General features: G+C 34.0%; 1 protein-coding gene across 1 annotated transcript in view; it reads left to right on the top strand.

The window, feature by feature from the left end:
• The window catches only part of ANTXR2 (ANTXR cell adhesion molecule 2), a 173867-nt gene extending 155235 nt beyond the window's left edge, over positions 1–18632 (top strand). Inside the window, exon 17 of the mRNA XM_004383113.2 lies at positions 16731–18632. Within this exon, the coding sequence (XP_004383170.1) occupies positions 16731–16769 (39 nt within the window). The 3' untranslated portion in view covers positions 16770–18632. The remainder of the gene's footprint in view (positions 1–16730) is intronic.
• Positions 18633–20377: the final 1745 nt, after the last annotated feature.

The raw sequence follows: 20377 nt of genomic DNA on the forward strand, positions 1-20377 counted from the left end.
CCTGCTTATTATCTATCAATCAATCTATCATCTATTTTTCTATCTTTCTGTCTCTCTATCTTTCTATCATCTGTCTATCTTTCTGTCTGTCTGTATCTAATCATCTATTTATCCATCTGTCTATCTATCTGTCTCTCTTTCTATCTGTCTATCTATCTATCGATCAATCTATCTATCTATCTATCTATCTATCTAATCTATCTAATCTATCAATCTATCAACCTTGACTGTAGACCTAATGCTTGACTTGTAGATAGACCTAAACTCCAGGTTCCGGTTCTGGGATTTATTTTAGATAATTTCACAGAGATATTATAACATGATCAAATGAAGATAAACAATGCCAACCATATTTTGTTATTTGACTCTGAAATGTATATGTCTTCAGCATTTTTGAGCTCTTTGGACTAAGAAACTAACTATTCTTTGTACATAGAGATAACTTACTAGACTATAGTTTTCAGTCAGTTAGTGTTTTGACTGAAGGGATCTCTTGATACATAGAGGTAACTTGTGTTTTGAAACATATCACAGTCGTCACTCTTATTTGAATATATTGAAACCCTTTGGGGCAGTTCTACTCTGTCCTGTAGGGTCACTATGAGTTGGAATTGACTTGACGGCAACAGGTTTTGTTTGTATATACCAGTATGTTGTACACATTTTAAACTTTGGGAATTTATACTTTCTATTTTGTTGTTATTAATTATATCTCTAGGGATAGTTTAACATTTCCACAGTTGTTTTAGGACTTACTCTTGCTAGTTGATATAAGTTGTTTCAACTGGAAATGTCTGCATTGATTAAGAGAGAAAATTAACCTACGTTGAGTTTCTTTTCAAATTGTGAGCAAGGGGTTCCCATTAAATGTCATTGTATATTTATTGATTAGTGAAATAACATCTGGGTCACAGTGGTATCTACCTTTGCAATATAAATTCCTGTGCTATATATGCAAAAGCTAGTTCAGACTTGCATCTGTACATAAAAGCAGGGATATTCTTCATGCTGTTATCAGCGTAATATTAGTATACACAATTTAAGGTGCAGCTGAAGTTTTGTTTCCATGTTGTAAATTTAGCAGTAAGTGTAGTCATTTGTCTGCTGCTCTAGAAGAATGTAGCAATATAATGTGAAGAATTTTAATCCACGTTACTTATGTATTATAAAAAAGCATACATCATTCATATCATACATCTAAATATTAGTCCATAATAATTATTCAAAATTAAATTCTGGCTTTGGAAGTTCAGATATCTTTTTATTAGATATACAAAATGACCTCTGCAATTGTCTAAAATTGTTTTTTCTCAATGTATTAAAAAAATATATAAAACATATATTTGTTGCCCTAAAAGTGAATATATACATATGTTTTGTATTAGGACCGAAAACCTAAAATATGTTCAGCTATACTTTCAGCTATACTAAAAGAAAACAGCATCACAGTAACTAATTTTCCATTTAATGCTTTATGCAGATTGTTCATAAAATTTTTTTGTTCATAACCTTTCAGAACATCATTGAGAATTGCCCTTCAAAGAGGCACTTTAAAAACTGTATGCTTCTATGAAATATGTTTAATTGATTATATACATCTATGAAGTATCAATTTAAAAACATAACAAAGGTGAAGTTTTTAATAATTATTTTTCTTTGAAAGATCCTGTTAAATAATTGTTCTTAGTCTCAAACTAACTGGTAATTTAGGTGTCCAACAAACCATCCGAAGAGTCGTGGATACTTTTAAATAGAGACAGCTAATGAAAGTTTGTTTGAAGCAGGTGTGGACTGAATTCATCAACATATTTGTAGTTACTGATTTCATGATTAGGACATCATACATTGTATTGGAGTCCCGAAAGAGAGGATTTATTTCTGATACATAAGTTAGCTAGGGGTAAATAATGGCATTTGTAGGATCTTATGCATTAGGAATACCCCTCAGTAAATGTTTTTATGTGTTAATGAAGTATAAACATTCAGGATTTCTTTAAATGTTCTAAAAGCAATTTTACAAAAACAAACGAATTACTGCAATGACTATTTTTCTAAGAAAAAAATTCATGAAATCACATATAAAATTTTTGTTTTGTGGTGTGATCAACTGAGGTAAAATACTAAGTCTGAAAATACCTTAGTGAAAATTAATATTTTAAGCCTGCATTCTTCCATACTGAGTAAATTAATTTATTCTGTTTCCCACCTGGTTAAACATTATTTGAGACGCTGGTTGGAGTTTGGGTTCGTTCACTTGTCTGACATTGCCTGGTGAGTGTGTTTTTGCTATATGTGAACCTGAAGAACTTTGAAAGGTAAATCACTTAACATCTTAGTTCAATCTGCTGTAAAAAAGATGGAATTCAGATGTTAACTTTGTATAATTAGTAACTTTGCTTTAAAAAAAGCAGGATTGAAAACAGTTACTGCTGTAAGATTCTGTATGATAGGGCTCCTGTTTCTTTTCTGGCCTCATCTTCCACTCTGTTCATCCCTCATTATCTCCCTGCGTCACTAGCTTTATTGCTTTATCACAGATATGCCTAAGTTGCTTTCACCCCAGAGTCTTTTCACTTGCTAGTTTGTGTACTAAGATTGTTCATTCCCCAGATATTCAGTCTCACTGAATGACTTCCTTTGGATCTCTGCTCAAGTGTCACTTAAACACGCTGTGTATAATTTCAACCGCTCTAGCACTAACCCCTCAACATACAAACATACACTGACACTCCCTATCTCCTTACCCTGATTCAGGTACTTTTTTTTTTTTGGCATGAATTATTCATAAGTGGTGCTGTACACTTTTTAATGCATCACATCTGTTATTCCACTATTAGTGATGCCAAGATAGAGCAGAGGAAGCCAGTGGTTAAAGTCTGATCCTTCATACTTATTACTGTATATGTGTGTGTGTGTGTGTGTGTGTGTGTGTGTATATTTTACATGATGCAATTACTCCTAGATAAATTTATTTTATTTTGGTACAAGATGTCACAGATTTATCTTTTACATTTTCTGCTCCAGAATTGGAATTGGACATTCAGCTCAAAGAAGCTCTGGGTTTTTTGAGTAGAGAATGGTATTTAGAGACCGTAGTTTGGGTACTGGGAGTGCTGATTGTAATTTGGTTGTCATTGCTTCTAGGTCTTTTTAGCAGGCAGAGCTAGGAAATTTAGTAACTTTAAAAAAACCATGAATTCATGGCAATACTTCCAATTTAACTTTAAAATATTTTACTGAATATCTTACATGAAAAATTGGGATCTTAGGAGTATTAATGTAAATATATATATTTACATTATATGTATACAAATTAATAATAAATTATTAGTAGTAAAATTTAGACTAATGAATGATACAAAACATTTCTGCTTATTCTTAGATCATATTCTATTGTTAATAGTGCAGACAAAATACTGTTGTCTTAACTTGAAATAATTGGTTCTTTGTATGTGGTTATGTATTAAATTTCTCTGTTTCAAATGTTTCCAGGTTTTCTGTCTACCATATTTGATTATATTTGTCTTATCCATTCTTTGTCCTTCTTTTCCTACTTTTCTGTCCTCTTTTGGGTTAATATAGTATTTTTTGTAATCCATTCTATTTCATCTGTTATCTTTTTAGCTATGTCTCTTTGTTATTTTTTCAGTGGTTTCTCTAGATACTCTAATATGCCTCTTTAAGTTTTTGAAATCTACCATCAAATAATATTGTATTAGTTCATGAACAATATATACATTTTACAGTGGTAGAATTTCAATTTTCTCCTTCCTGTTCTATGTGCTCTTATTGACATATTTTATTTCTACATATATTCTGAATTCAACAATATATTATTTTTGCTTTATATAATCAATAGCGGGAGCCCTGGTGGCACAGTGGTTAAGAGCTTGGCTGCTAACCAAAAGGTCAGAGTTTGAATCACCAGCTGCTCTTTGGAAACCCTATGAGGAAGCTCTACTCTGTCCTGTAGGGTCGTTATGAGTCAGAATCGACTCAATGGCAATGGGTTTGGTTGGGTTTTGGAATCAATAGTGTTATAAAGAAATTTATATTTCTTTTATATAGTTATATTTTAATTTATTTATTCACATATTTACTGTTCTGTTTCTTGTCATTTTTTCTTGCGAATCTGGGCTTCCATTTAGTGTCTTTTCCTTCAGTCCAAAGAACACCTTTTAGAATTTGTTGTTGTGTAAGTCTATTACAGATAAATTATCTTTATTTTAGCTTACATATTTAAGGGTATTTTCTCCGGATATGGCACTCTAGGTTGTATCTCCCCACCCCCATTTAACATTTTCCCATTGTCATCCAGTCAATTCTGACTCATAGCGACCCTATAGGACATTGTAGAACTGCCCCATAGGATTTCTAAGGAGTGGCTGGTGGATTCGAACTGCTGAGAAACCTGAGCTTTTAACCAGTGTGCCACTAGAGATGTTTAATTTTCTTATGTCCCCCATAGTTTCTGATAAAAAGTCACTTGTCATGATTATCGTTATTCTCCCTGTATACAATATGTCGTTGCTGGGGATTGGAGGATGTCCTTGATGGAGGTGGGGTGGGGCAGGGTAGAGGTGGTGCTCGTGGTGAAGAATGCTTCTTCTATTTTCTTTGGCTTTCAGAAGTTTTAGTATTGTGCCTGGTATGGATTTCTTTTTGTATTTATCCTGTTTTGAGTCAGATTTATGCCTTTCATCAATTCTAGGAAGTTCTTGGCCATTATCTTTTCAAATATTTCTTTGGCACCATTCTCTCTGCTCTTTCCAGGATACCAGTTAGTCATATGACAGATCACTAGATATTTTCCCACAGGTTTCAGATTCCCTTTAAAATTTTCCCTTTGTTTTTCAGTTTGGAGTATTTCAATTCTTCAGATCACTTCAAGTTCAGTGATTCCTCCTTCTGTTGTGTTCAGTCTGCTTTACATCAATTAAATATATTATTTATTTCTGATATTAAAATTTTCTTCTCTAGCCTTTCCATTTGGTTCTTATTTATAGTTTACATTTCTCTGCTGAAATTTCCCATATCTTTATGCATGCTAGCCACCTTGCTCAATAGATCATTTAATATATTTATCATAGTTTTTTTTAAAGTTCTATATATTTGGTTCTATTGACTGTTTTTTCTTGATTATGGTCATATTTTTCTTCTTTTTGTGTCATAATTTGTGATCGTATACTGGACGTTGTTCATAAAAGAAAATTAGTGACTGAAGTATATCATATGTACTCCTGTAAAATACATACCATTTCCCCAGTAATGATGCTAATCTGTAGTTGAACTGAGTTTGGGTTTTGTTGCAGTCCTAGTTATTTTTAGTTCACTACTTGCTTTGAAGAGTTTGAGGGAAGGATCAGGGCTTTCCATGTAGCAGTGACTTCTTCTTCTGCTTTACAGCCCAGCTACAAGGTTTTTGAGTTGTAGAGGAGTACTCTTTGCTCTCTAGCCAACCACTCCTGTAGCTTAACTTTCTGTACACCTGTTTCCCCATTTCTTCCCAGCTTGCAGCCTTCTACTGGTTGATGTCTTGCATTCTATGACAGTCCCATGAGCATCGGAGAGATCTCTCTTAGCTCTTCTGCCCTAAGTTTCCAGAAAGCTGCTGCCTTGTGGTTAGGGGAGCCCTGGGTCCCTTAGAGCTATTTTTCTCATTCCTCTTGTTCTCCCTCAAACATTTATTGGCCTACTTCCTATCCCTTGGGGAAAGTCTCCAGTGCTTTTGGAGTGGGTAGTATCCATCTACTGTCCTGCCTTTCTCCCGACCTTCAGCTGGATACTTCCTTCTTCTCAAGGAAAGCTTTGTGCACCACTGGGGGATCTTGGCTTTCCTGCCATGTCTCCATGTCTCAATCTTTTGTCAGGCTCTGCCTTGCACTTAGTGAAGGCTATTTTAGTTTTAAGGATTGAATATATGTATACTTTATTTTTTGCAAATGCAAAATATTTATATCTTTCCAAATTTGAAAACATACAACAAGATGTGTTCAAAAATGTCTTCTTTACATTCTCATTCACTCCACTTTGTGCCCTCCCTCCACTTACTGGCAACTATTACTAGTTTTAAGAACTATTATTCCTTTTCCTTTTGTCTTTGAAAATACAAAACCAAAAACCAATCCCATTGCTGTTGAGTCAGTTCCAACTCATGGCAACCCATGTGTTACAGAGTAGAACTACTCCATAGAGTTTTCTTGGCTGTAATCTGTACAGAAGCAGATCACCAGGCCTTTCTTTCATGGCATGGGTAGGTGGGTTCGAACCACCGACCTTTAGGTTAATAGTCTAGCACAAACTGTTTTCATTACCTAGGGAACTTTTAAAAATACAAGCATATATTAATGCCAGTGTATTTAACTCCTTTGTAATATAAAAGATAGCAAAGTGTGTATATGATATATGCACCTTGATTTTTCCCCTCTTAATAAATCCTAGTGATCACTTTACTCCAGTGTGTGGAGACCCTCCTCATTTTTTATAATTGTTGTTATTAGGTGCTGTCGAGTCAGTTCCAACTCGTAGTGACTCTATGTACAAAAGAAAGAAACACTGCCCTGTCCTGCACCGTCCTCCCAATTGTTGCTATGTTTGAGCCCATTGTTGCAGCCACTGTGTCAGTCCATTTCATTGAGGAGCTTCCTCTTTTTCGCTGACCCTCTACTTTACCAAGCATGATGTACCCTCTACTTTACCAATCATGATATCCTTCTCCAAGGACTGGTTCCTCCTGACAACATGTCCAAAGTATGTGAGACAAAGTCTCACCTTCCTCACTTCTAAGGAACATTATGGCTGCACTTCTTTGTAAGAGCTGTATATTAGTTATAGCATTCATTATTTATATGTATCTTAGTTTGTTCATCTTGTCCCTTATTGATGAATGTTTAAGTTGTTTTCTATCTTTTGTTAATACCAGTAATGCTACAATGTGCATAAGTCATCTGTTTTTCTGTTGCTTTCAGGTCGTGTTTCTAAGTACTTATTTTTTAGTACTGGTTTAAGACCTAAGATGTAATCAGTACTCTGAGACTGGAAAGTGTAAAATAATTCCTGTATTACCTATGATATGTATCCAAGGAAAGAATTGTTAACCAACTGTCTTAGTCATCTAGTGCTGCTATAACAGAAATACCACAAGTGGATGGCTTTAACAAAGAGAAGTTTATTCTCTCACAATCCAGTAGGCTACAAGTCCAAATTCAGGGCATTGGCTCCAAGGGAACGCTTTCTCTGTCAGGTCTGGAGGGAAGTCTGTGTCATCAATCTTCCCTTGGTCTGGAAGCTTCTCTGCACAGGAATCTCAGGTCCGAAGGACGCACTCTGCTCCCGGCACTGCTTTCTTGGTGGTATGAGGTTCCCGTGTGTCTCTGTTCCCTTCTCTCATTCATATGGCTTAAGACACTATCTAATCTTGTAGACTTCATCAGTATAACTGCCACTAATCCATCTTATTACATCATAGTAATAGAGTTTATAACACATAAGGAAATCACATCAGATATGGTACACAATCATACAATACTGGGAATCATGGCCCAGCCGAACTGATACACACTTTTCTGGGGGCACACAATTCAATCCATGACATCAACTAAAAAGATATGCAAAATATATATATGAAATCATGTTAGGTCAATTTCATATCTTATTTTCATGAGCTAAGGGCTAGGTTTTTCATTACTTACTAATAATATATTGGAATTTTAAGAAATGTTAAGACACATGGATATTTTTAAAATAAGTGTTAAAAGTATGTGTAGAGCAACACAAATTTTGCAGACACCATGACAGACGAAGAGACAAAGGTAAATTTGTTAGGCAACCTTAGCACTTTCTTTAATGACATCTACTGTATATCCATATGGTGCGTGGTCCCTACTGTAAAAGGGGACATTTACAGGTTGAGCTTTCGTTAGAAAAGAGTATGTGGAATTCATTATAGCTCAAAATTTTGCAGTTTTATTTTGGGCAAAGGATAGCACATATTCACTCACATACATATATACAGATGAGAGTATGTGCCCTCTCTTGAGTCTTGTTCATCCACTTGCCTACAGAAAATCTCCACTGAAAGAGCTTATTGTGTTCTCAAGTCGACATTCTCTCCTGACATTCGTGACTCCCTGGACCTTTTGATTTGTCTCCCTGTGTGTGTATCTATATTTCATATACAATTTTAAATTTGAAACACTGTTCACTGTTGCACAGAGCATGAAGGTTTAGTAACCTCTTTTTAGAAGCGGAGGTATAAATAAATCAGCTATCTGTGTTTGAAAAGTCTAAACTAAAGTGCAGTTGTATGCTTCAGCTTGTCAATGGATATTTATGAGGTGAGCATAATACCATAACGGTTATAGCAGTGAAATACATCCTGTGCAGATAGCTAGTAAAAGATCTCACGAGCGTTAACGTCAGTGGAATTTTAATGCTGGAGAGATGGGAAACATGGCACTTGCTCTGCTTAATGCTGCTCTTACTGGCCACACTGAGAATGAATGAGTGAGGTCAGTTTTCAAACAAAGCTGGAGTCTGCATACTTACCAACAACAAAATGTCAGTCCCTACTGTTGTCTTGTTTTTATCTTTTTGTTTAGTTAACTGCAGCAGGAACACAGCATCAGAAATTTTTCTTTTGGGCATCTATTTTCCATTCCAACTTACTATTTGAGGCCTAAGATAAGGTATTGCCAACAATGATAACTGGAGAACTGTTTAATACACTCCTCACTCTAATAGATACTAGTTCTTGCCTTAAAGTCATTTAAGTGAAGTTAAAGCTGACAGATTCTGAGGTTAGCTTTGCTGTGACCAGGGTTTTGTGATGTACTCTTGTTATAGTCTGTTCCTTTTTCCAATGATGGAAAGTTGGTAATAGTGTAAAGCTTCCACAGAGAATTTTTCTCTAAGAGATGAATTAGGAATGTTAATAAATTTCTAGTTTATAGAGAATCACATTGTGATTACTTTTTTTTCTAGCAGGCAAAGAGAATGAAATTACACTTTCTGTCTGTAGACCTATGGAATTCATGGCTTGTAGAAGAAAGTTGAGATTATGTAAAGAATAGTATAATTTCAACATGCTTGCATGTCAACTTCAAGTTCATATCTGTTATTATCTGTGTTAACTTAATTCAGGTTAAGTTTAAATCAATCATCATTTAGCCTAATTTAGCTATCAGCATTTAACATCATTAAATATAATTTAGCATCACTTAACATAACAATCTGCAGAGAAGTTTTTTAAGTCCTACCAGAACAAGGGAGGAGAACACAAAAGAGAAGTAGAAATGATATCGTCTTTTTGTATAAGGTACAGGTTGAGTTAACACAATTTTTTGGAGAATCTTAGAGGTTAAGATGAGTTGGATTCTTTATAACTGTGGAAGTTAGGAATTATACTTAGTCTACTTCTAAAGAAGCGTTGAGAGAAAAACAATACAATAAAACTTTCAGAAGCATGAAAAGGAAAAAGAAACATGGACTAAAGTCAAGAGATAACTTTACCAGAAAATGTACAAATGGTAGCAACTGCTTTTAAGAAAAGCTTGTAAATCTGAGCTTTCTGAAAGCCAAATCACAAAAAGAGAAACAGATTGAGTTACATAGTTGCCATTGTTTAATTAAAAGGAAGCCTAAGAGTTCACCAGGAGAGACAAGATTTTTTCTAGCACTGACGTTCAAGGAAAACTGATCCATCAATAGCAATGTTCTCAGTAGCAATTTTCCAAAATGTAAAAATTCTCTTCCTATAACCAAAAACCATATGGACTTTTCATATGACCAAAGCTGAAGGTGTAATGTTGTAATATTTTCATAGATCTATGAAGGCACTTCTAAAGAGAACTAAAGAAATCACATCCAGGCATACAGATAATTTCCTAGTGATGTGACTTAACATAGGCATGAAAAAATCTTGCATAAGTTATTGAACTACAGTTTTTAGCAAAAGATAAAATTACACTGGATTGCAATGTTGAAAAATAGATGAGAGTGGAACTTCTTGGTTTGAATCAGGGATGAGAGGCCTGCAAGTTGCCTATTCGCTTCCTCCTTACAAACTACCACCAGCTATGGTGGCCCCAGAGGCACCTTGTAGAATCACAGGACTTTATAGACTGCACTATGAAAACCACTGACCTAGAGGAACCGATGTTTAGCACCTCACTTGCAGCCTCCCTCTCAAAGATAGCTTTGCCAGCTGATCTGGAGAGAAACTGCAAAGTTATTACCGATAAATGGCTGAAGTGAAATATTCTATGTTATTGATTGAAGAGAGAACTATATTCCTTAGTTGTGATTAGAAAGATTGATGTGATATGAAAATTAAAGAGCCTCCTTTATATTCTAATTTAAATGTAATCAACTCCAATATGCACAGGGCACGAAGTAGGCTATATGTGTACATTTGTGTGCTCAAGCTACTTATACAAAAACACACTTTAAAAAAAGAAATTAGACAACTGTGTGTAATCTGATCAAATGCTTGAACAGACATTTAATTAGAACTTCTAGAATATTGTACGATAGAACTGAAAATGCTGACTGTGGATTATAAGATTTATTAATCATTGACTTCTGCAATATCCATGCATTCAGATGGATATGCCAGTCAGGATATTAAATATAAAATATACCTAGAGATGAATAAATATGTCAGCCTATGAGAACATGAGTGCTGAAAGCTTTGGCACAGTTGGTAGTTGATGGTAATTCCATACAGTGAGCAGTCAACAGGTTCCTTGGCTGACTTTTTAAAAACATAGAAACATAGACGTTTAGAAAGAATTGCATTTATGCTGATTGAATTTACTCTTTGCAAGCTAATGTTTTGTTTTGCTTTTTAATTACCAAATATTTTTAAACTACAAAGAAGGCATCAAATAGATTGTAAGAAATTATGTGCAGTTCCACTACCCATAGTATGTTGGTGTATTTTCTTTTAGTCTTTTACTCTTTGGGCATGTATTGTATAATTACAATCATGTTATATACAGTTTGGCTTTTTTTCCCCCACTTGCCATGTCCCTACATCTTACTACTTTTTTTATGTTTCCTATTTTAATAACTACATAATCTTTAGTTAAATAGATGAATAGTAGTTTATTTAACTATCCTCTGATTGTTGGACAGAAGTAAACATAAATTGATTATATTTTTGTCTGTGTTATAAAAATCTTAAGTAAATATTTTTAAATCTTTGTCTAAATATTTTACTAGACTGTATTTCCAAAATGAAATTACAAAGTTGAAGAAATAAACTTTTAATGCCATTATTACATATGTTGCCTACTATATGTTTTTGCCAGTTTATACTTTCACTAGCAATTCATGAGAGTTTCTCTCTTGCCATGGAAATTTGCCATTTAGGTAACTTGCTTAAAGTAAGGTTACATAAAACAATATGCTTTAAAAGGGACACAGTTCCTTTTCAGTCATAATGATTATCAGACAAAATGTTGCCATATCAAGATCATAATACAATGATATGTTAATGTTAATATATGAATGGTTTTTCTAACTCTTTACAAAAAAAATTAAGTTGGCAAGCATATGTGCAATAATCTTGTTTGCAATTTATTTGCCTAACAGATTTTGTAATATATTGAGAAAGATCAGTTACAGGCTATCTATAATTATAATCTGTCAATATCTGAATTAACACAGTATCTAAATTAGTGTACTCTAAATGTATTTGTCTATAATCTATTGTCAGTATAGTATATATTTGTACTACCTAGCCTTAATTACTTTAAATATTTAAGAGATTCTACTCCAAATCTGTTATCTATTGTAAAATGAATACATTTACTATTGATTTCATTGCATCCGAGGAATGCCATATTCTTAAGGCAAAGAAGGAATAAATTCATAGTTTATTTTTAAACTAATTTAGTCTTAGGACACTAATTTAATTCAACTTTACATCAACTATATATTGTAATTGTTGAAGTTTATTACCCAATGATTTATAACGCATGATACATCCAAATTCAAATTGGTTTTATAGATTGCCTAATTGAATAAATACTATGAATGTTGCCTAAAGCATCACAATAACATCAGAGATTATACTTATGACTGAGATGCATGATTAGAGCATAATTTTAAGTCAAGAAAATCATTTATAAAAAATATTGAATTAAATTTCCCAAAATCGGGAAAATTGAATTGATATTATTTCCTTATATTAATAATTATAGTTTATAATCTAATACTACATTTTATATTACCCTTTAAAATTTTATATATTATGAGTTCAAATTCCTTGGATTAATATGTAAAATATAATATGAAAGGCATAGTATTACACATTTATCCTAATTCTTACTAATAGAATTCTTGTTTTCACCTTTTTTATCATACTGTAATTTTAGAGTGGTTTATTTTAGTGACTGTAGAATTCTGTCACTTGATATTAGTATTAACCTCGTATAGAGAATAAACTATTTTAAATTCTGAATATATATGTTCATACATATATGTCTATATATTTGGGTTACAGTTAAGTTTCTTAAGCCATTTAATTAAGATTTTAAAATTTTTATCACTTGCATTATTTATCATAAAAGTGAAATATAAAGAAAATTTTCCAGAAAAAAAGAAGCACTATTAAATAATACTACTTTCCATTCTGTTTTACTCTTTGGTGAGTTGTATATTCAAGCTATTTTATATTGCTTTGCCTCTTACCTTAATAACATACTTTCGTTGTGTAGGCATTATAAGCATGAAGGTATGACAAGATAAGCCTTGTCACATCCCATTTCCTGCAAATAAAAATTGCTGTGCAATATTCTGGCTTAGACTGCTTGCCATGATATCAGTGGCAGCCCAAATATTCTTGACCTTGAGTATAATTAGCATTATCACTAATGCGTTTTGTAAGATAGTACTGGGTAGTATTCAAAGGTCCACAACCACCTAGCCCTGGTTATAGGCCCCTTACAACCAGGACGTGTCGCCCTGATTTTAGAATATTCTAGTAAGTGGAAGATAGCAGCCATCATGAAATAATCCTCTGCGAATAAGATGCCTGACAGAATACTAACTAAAAATTTCCTTCTGGCCAATAGTTTCTTTCTTTCCTCTTTTTTTCTTACCTTTTATTCCTTAGGATTGCTCTCTTCCTTTTTGTCCTTTATTTTCTTCTTTCCTTTTCTACTTTTGTAATCTTCTTTTTCTCTGTCTCAAATCCACATTTATTCTATCCTTTCATTATTTGTGAAATTTGGCTCCTCCTCGAATGGAGATCTATGTAGTTACTTGTTCATTCATTCATGCGTTCATCATCTACCCATTCATTTGTTTATAAGTGAATAATTATTAAGAACATGTCTTATATTAGACAGTGTGCAAAGATATCGTAGAGATGAATAATAACAATATCTTAATTTTTCTTGGCAGTTTACTGTATGCCAAGCACAATTTTAAGTGTGTTTATGTTTTAAGTATATCAACTGATTTAATCTTTACAATAGTCTTAAGAATAAGTCCAATTTTTAATCCTCATTTTACTGATGAAGAAACTGAGGTATAGAGTAGTTAAATGAGTTGCCCATGGTCACAGTTAGTAAATGGAAGAGCTGGGATACACACACATGCTTTACAGCCCTCAGATTTAGCCACTGTTATCTTTCCTTTTTGATACTCACTTAAACAATTCTGACGCAATGTGGTTTGGCTGTAGTGGAGATGCATGCTATGGTATCACTGAGGGAAGGAATCCCATGACTGGAATAAATAAAAAATGATTCACAGAAGAAGAAATTCTTGAACACATCTCCCTTAAGCTACCAACTTTTAAAGTTCTTTAAAATAGAAATGCATCCAGATATTATTAGCTACTGATAAAAGTGCAGACACCTAGAGTTCATGATCAGGATGGGAGAAGAACATTTGATTGTTTTTTTTTTTTCCCAATGAGTGTAGACTGCCTTTGGAGTGCCTAGGTGGCGCAAAAGACAGTTCAAATCCTCCCACAGATGCCTCAGAAGAAAAGCTGGGCAATCTACTTCCGAAAGATCACAGCCGTTAAAAACTCTATGGAACAGTTCTATTCTGAAGTACATGGATCACAATGAGTTGTAATCAACTCAACAGCAAATTGAGCAGGTCTGTTTTGGTACTTAATCAATAGTCGTTTGGCAGCTGATGATGATACTTAATCCGAAGCTTTGAAAGAGTTGTAGTAAGGACCTAGGGGTCAAAATCAATAGGGTTTTCTCCATTCGAGTTTCTGTGTCTTTAAATAAAACATGTCAAATGAAAAGGGAAGTAATTTAGGTCTGGAATATTTAGGTGTAGAAATGTTTTGGAGAATTTAGGTAAACTTTAAATTTCACTTGTTAATCTATCCAATTGTTTAAAGTAAATGGATCAGAGTTGTTTTTAGGAAGATTAATCTGGTGGTCAGAGGGAGATAGCCTTTATCTAGATCCAGTTAATGAGCAATGAAACTCAAGTAAAAGTAGACATGCATGGCAAATTCTTTTTCAAAATTATACAGAAGAGAGAAAACTGCTACTTTTTGGTTCATAAATATGTAAGAAAAAATGTCATTAATTTATAACTTTGCTGTCATATATCATTCTTCATATATATGATTCTGAAAAATCTCCAGAAGATAATATTTCAAATGTTAATCAGTGTTTTCATATGCATAGTTCAAATCAATTTCTCATTGCATATAAAGTTACACTACTTTGGCTGAGAAACAGTGCTACTTATTGCTTTGCTCAAATATTATTTTTTATGTCATTTTCCCACCTGTCTCTCTCCTCCCAAAAAATTAGAAAATGGATGTGTCATTAAAATAACACTTTTAATCTTTTCTTGGCTTTTGGGGGACATATTTCACTCTCTTAGCCTGTCTGGGGAATAGCATCTCATCGCTTAATACTCATGCTAAAAATCTTGTTTGAAGGTTCAAGATAATACAAAGATACAGTCTGAGCCCTTGATCTATGACCATTGCATTACCAAGGAACTTTGATCTTACTCTAACGTGCTCTTCTCTCTACTTTCCTTCCACTTTCCTTTGTACTAACAATATTTATAGACATTAGACACAAAGTTAGTAACAAAGTTGGCAATTGTAGTAATGTTGCCTCCAAAATTATTTAAAAGGCAGATAATTTAATGAGTGTTTGCATTTAGCCAAAGCTAGTAGAAACTCCCAGTTTTATTTTTCTTTTTATGTTTTGCTGTTTTTACATTAATTTCTGAAATTTCTAAATTTATTAAATAGTCATTGTTGAGAGGAAAAGACACATAAATCCTGTTTTTATAGTTTGAACATTCTTCTCCAACAATATTTTTTTATCCCTTTTCAGTTTACTTTAGAACATCAGTGACAATGTATCAGATATTTAAAACAAACTATTATTCACATTTACAGGGAGGAAAAGAAAACTTCTAAAATCTGAAATGATTCAAGGGAACGTATTATGAGAAACAGAAAAAATCTCAATAGGATGATAATTCTGACCCTGTACCAAAAAGGGAACCCTGGATGCACAGTGGTTAAGAGTTTAGACTGCTGATTAAAAGGTTAACAGTTCAAATCCACCAGGTGCTCCTTGGAAACCCTATGGGGCAGTTCTACTCTGTCCTATAGGGTCGCTACGAGTCAGAATCGACTCATTGGCAAGGGATTTAGTTATACTAAAAAGCAGTATGCTAGTTATATAGTGGAGTGTATCAGCTGTGTTATAAAAAGGAGAGGAAGCCTTATCATGAATTGAAAGCTTTGTTTTCAAATAATTCTTGAATTATTTACAATTGTGTATGGAAGAATGTGTCCATGCAACCTTCATTTAACTGCTAAGGAATTGGCATGACAAAGCCTCTTTGGAAATGTGCACTTGTTAGATATAGTCAATAATAAGGGACAAGATCACTAATAAGTCTCTTGCAAAAGATGTTTATACAATGGGATGACATCTCTTCCCTTTTGTCCTGGCCTCTCATTCTCAGTCTCTTAGGAAGTCTTCAATGCATTCCTCATGTAGAATTTTAGAAGCATCAGATTGCATAAGGGAATTTTAATTTGATATATGAAGAAGGATACTGGGTTGTGGCTTTGCAATTTTTATTGCTAGGATACTAATGATATACTTTAGATAGTAATGACATAGTTCTACTTTCCAAAGTGTTCTTTTTCCACTCTAATTCTATTCATACCATTCTGTAGGTAAAATTACTGTGGATAGATCTGAAATAGCCATCATGTATTGACCCAAGGGGGGGAAAGATAGGACTTTTTGTCTCATCTTAACATTTACATATACATATATATGTGTACAGGTATTCCCCAACTTCCATTAGAGTTACGATGAATCTCAGTTACAACTGTCCTTTTTTTTCTGTACATCTTATCATTAATAATATATACTACATACAATGTTGCAGCACATAATTTGCTTATGTCATCATATCTGTAAGTTTATATGTAATGTTTCCAATCCCCAGAGACAAATAAAAATCGAATTTATAAAGATAATGATAATAAAGGCAATAATAATGAAAACTAAAAAAAAGGTATTCAACATTCATCAGAACCAATATACAGTGGAGTCGACAGAATGGGACTTTGTCGTAATCTAGGGACTACCTGTATACATACATATAAACACATAACGTGTATCCCAGTATGGAAACAAAGTGTATTTATGCTTTTTTATAATTGCATTATTATCTCAATAAGGATTTTTTTCTTTCCTCAGGGCCGGTGCATAAACTTCTCCCGAGTTCCATCTCAGTAAAAGAAAAGCAGGAAAACCAAAGAAGTATGAAGATGGCACATCTTCACACTGCTGATTTCCAACCCAGTGAAAAAGAAAATGAAGCATTTCAGAAGTTTTGGGAAGAGCAACTTAATTCCTCTCAGGCAGAAAATATTTTCTCTGCCTTCTGCTTTGCTTGCAGCAAACATTTTCAGACACTTTTCTGCCATCTACACAGGAGTCCATGAAACCCAATGGTAACGCATGATTCATGACCTTGAAAATAAATGTTAATCTGCATGCTATGGTTTCTACAAGAAAGTTATCTTCAATGTATAGAAGAAGAAAGAGCAAAACAACGATCAGGACATGCTACAGCATGAAGATGATATCAAAACAGGGACCACAAAACAACTAGGCATGATGGGTCTTTAATGGAGAAAGGAGTTTCCTTACATGAAAACATAGCACTTGTTTTTACATGACAAGGTCCTTAGCTACAGTCAGAGTATAAAATTTCCCACCAGGCTAGGCAAATAAAAGAGTCCATTGCCTTATAGCTATGTCAGATCACAAAATCTTTCCAACTCCCCTATCACAGTGTGCCTTACGGGAAGCTTCTGACTGGAAAATCTTGTCATTCTAACACTGAAAAGTGCACACGCATGACAAAATGTAGACAGGATGCCTCAAGGTATTGGTAGCAAGCAAGATTTTGCCCTTTAGTTTTTGAAGAAACCTTTCTTTCGTTATGCACTTGGGACAAGAAGAAAATTAATAGAGCGTTATTCTACAGGAAGACAGTCTCTATCCAGAGATCTCGAGTGGAGTTTAAAGGATTCATGATTTGTGACTGGTAGACTTTCCCCTTTTTCTATATTTAGGATTTAATAGTGCATAAAGCATTAATATCTGTAAACATACTTAGAAGTTTGTTTTGTTTTTAATTTAAAGGAAGCTGTAACCACAGAGCTTCCGCTCAGGGTTTTTCCTTCCTCCAAGTCTCAAAGGGCTCTTCAGCGTCACAAGCCAGCAACTCTCTTTGCATGAAAATTTCAAAGTTTAATTAATATAATTAAAGGCAACGGCAAGCAGCAGCCTGTGAAGATTTTGCTCATCTTTTTTATGCCTTTTGACATTGAATGACCTATTACTGTATGCGCGTTACTTGGATTTTGAGGGGAACTCCACCATGATTATGATTCAATAGAGAAAAAAGACCTCTTTTCATCAATTTATAAATTAAATTTTCAGGAGGATTGGCCATCACAAACATTGACAATGTATGTATGATAATTTTTTAGAAAAACCACCATTGTGTCACGTCGGTGATGCCAAATTATGTTAGCGTGAGCAGAAACACTGGGGGGGAGGAGGAGGCAGCAGCTGAAGGAAAAAGCTCAAATGATCTAGTCACTTTCGATACTGTACTTCAGATGCGAAATGGATATTCGACTCGAAACCTGACAAAGCTTGGCTGCTTTGATGTGAACTGGTATAGACAATGACCAGTGGCTGGGTCAGTGGGATGTCTCTCTGCGAGCACAAAGGCTTATCAAATGACACTAAAAATAAGTTCAACAACCATCACATTGGAAGGGAGAAGGCAAACATTTTATGTTTGGCGGGCATGTGTGTGCACAAGATGGAAAGAGCGATTTGGAGCATCCCGGAATAATTACCCCCATTGTGCTCTTAATGGAAATTTCAAAGGACGGGAGTGATTCTGTTGGTTGGTGTCCAGATTTGTGGCACTGCTCCAAGAAGCCATATGCACACACACAAGTATATCTACATATGTATTCTCTAGCTTGAATCTTTTGCTCAAGTTTATTTATGTCACTGGCTGGCTGGATCCAAAGTCATGTGTCCACATATTCATAAATAAAATTTTTCCCTGTGCCTTTGCTTCCATTTTCTTTAAACTCAAAGCCATGTCTTTGTTTGGACGAATATAAAACTTCCCTGGTTAGTTTCAGGGAGGAAATTATATTTAGTTCCAAAATGTACCTCATGTTCACAGACGGTACTACTGATGGTAGTTATCCATGTGTGTAAGTGTGACCTGGAAGCCCTACGTGGTACAACCAACCCTTTCTGCAATGAGTTCTTGTAGACCTTTGTTCAACGTTTGCATCTGGGAGAGGGCCTATTGCTGTTAATAACATTCAGTGCACATCCATAAATGGTATTCTAAGAGCAGTGAGGATACTACAAAAGCTAAGGCTATGTGCCTTTGGTAGTTGTTTTAAATTTGTCTGGTATCATACAGGATAGTTAAGTTTTGCTGCATGAAAAATGTAAGTAGACCTTTTGCCATTAAATGGCGAAATAGCTTTTTGGAGATTGCACCACAAATGGAGAACATTCTTGATACCACTATGAAGTGCTCTCAGTAAAAAGGGAGAGTCAATGGTCTATATGTAGACTAAAAAAAAGACCGTGAGTAAAGTTCAAAGACAGATGAAATTTCATGCCACTCTGAAATGTGAACCAAATCTATGTTATGATTTTTTCTGTTCATGCTAACACATTAGAAGAATTTATTTTAAAGAATACTGTTTTCTCACCAAAGAACGAGATCATAAAGCTCTACAAACTTTCAACCAGGAAAATAAATGATTAGAATAAAGCAATTTCTATAAATTAAATGGCATTTGATATTTTATATACAGGAATAGTTCCTGTTTAATTTTCTGGACATGGTGTCAGACAAGATCTATTCTCTGGGTACAAATGAATAAATCTTTATCCATAATCCATTTGTGTTGCATAAGGTTGCAAACCAATTAAGTGGGAAATGACTTCTAACTTATGTGTCTACTCTGCCTAGAAAGAAAGTTTTGAAGGCATCTATATATATTTCATAACAATGTCTGTTCTTTATGGATTTGATCCATAAATATTTATCTATCTGAAAACTTTGATACTTGGAATGTTTTCCTTAAAGCATTTGGTGCTCCAAGAAAAAACATTTGGTGCTAAGAGTTGCAATACTGATGCCTTTCCCCAAGTTAATTCTATTTTAAAAATTTGTATTTCCTTTCCAGTGAGAGGCAGAGTAAAATTTGAGACCCTCCGTTAAATACAGAGCAGCATCTGTCATCTATAGAGAATTAATATTTGACAAAAATATGAGGTTTAAACCCCCTATATATGAAAATGCTAGAGAAGGAAGTTACTTGCTTATTTTTACCCTTAAATTTTATTTTAAAAATTTTAAGTAATAAATTATTCAATATTTGCTTTTATAATGAATTCTTACTGGATATAAGAACACAGTATCTCTGTGCATGTAATAAATTTTATTTCATTTTTTTAATGTAGTTTAGATGCAGGTTTACAGAACAAATAGTCATTAAACAGTACACATATTGTTTTATGGCATTGGTTAACAATCACACGACATGTCAACACTCTCCCTTCTCGAGCTTGGAGGACCTTTAGGTTTTTTTTTGTTTTGTTTTGTTTTTTGGTGAAACTATACATAGCCAAAGTTACACCATTTCAAAAGTTTTTACATGTACAACTCAGTGACATTGATTACAGTCCTCCAGTTGTGCTGCTATTCTCACTATCCTTTTCCAAATTATTCCATCACCATTATCTTCAACTCACTGTCCCCTAGGCTTCCCATCAAACCTTTT

This window comes from Trichechus manatus, unplaced genomic scaffold (genome assembly GCF_000243295.1).
Source record: "Trichechus manatus latirostris isolate Lorelei unplaced genomic scaffold, TriManLat1.0 scaffold00105, whole genome shotgun sequence".
In the NCBI taxonomy this organism is placed as follows: domain Eukaryota; kingdom Metazoa; phylum Chordata; class Mammalia; order Sirenia; family Trichechidae; genus Trichechus; species Trichechus manatus.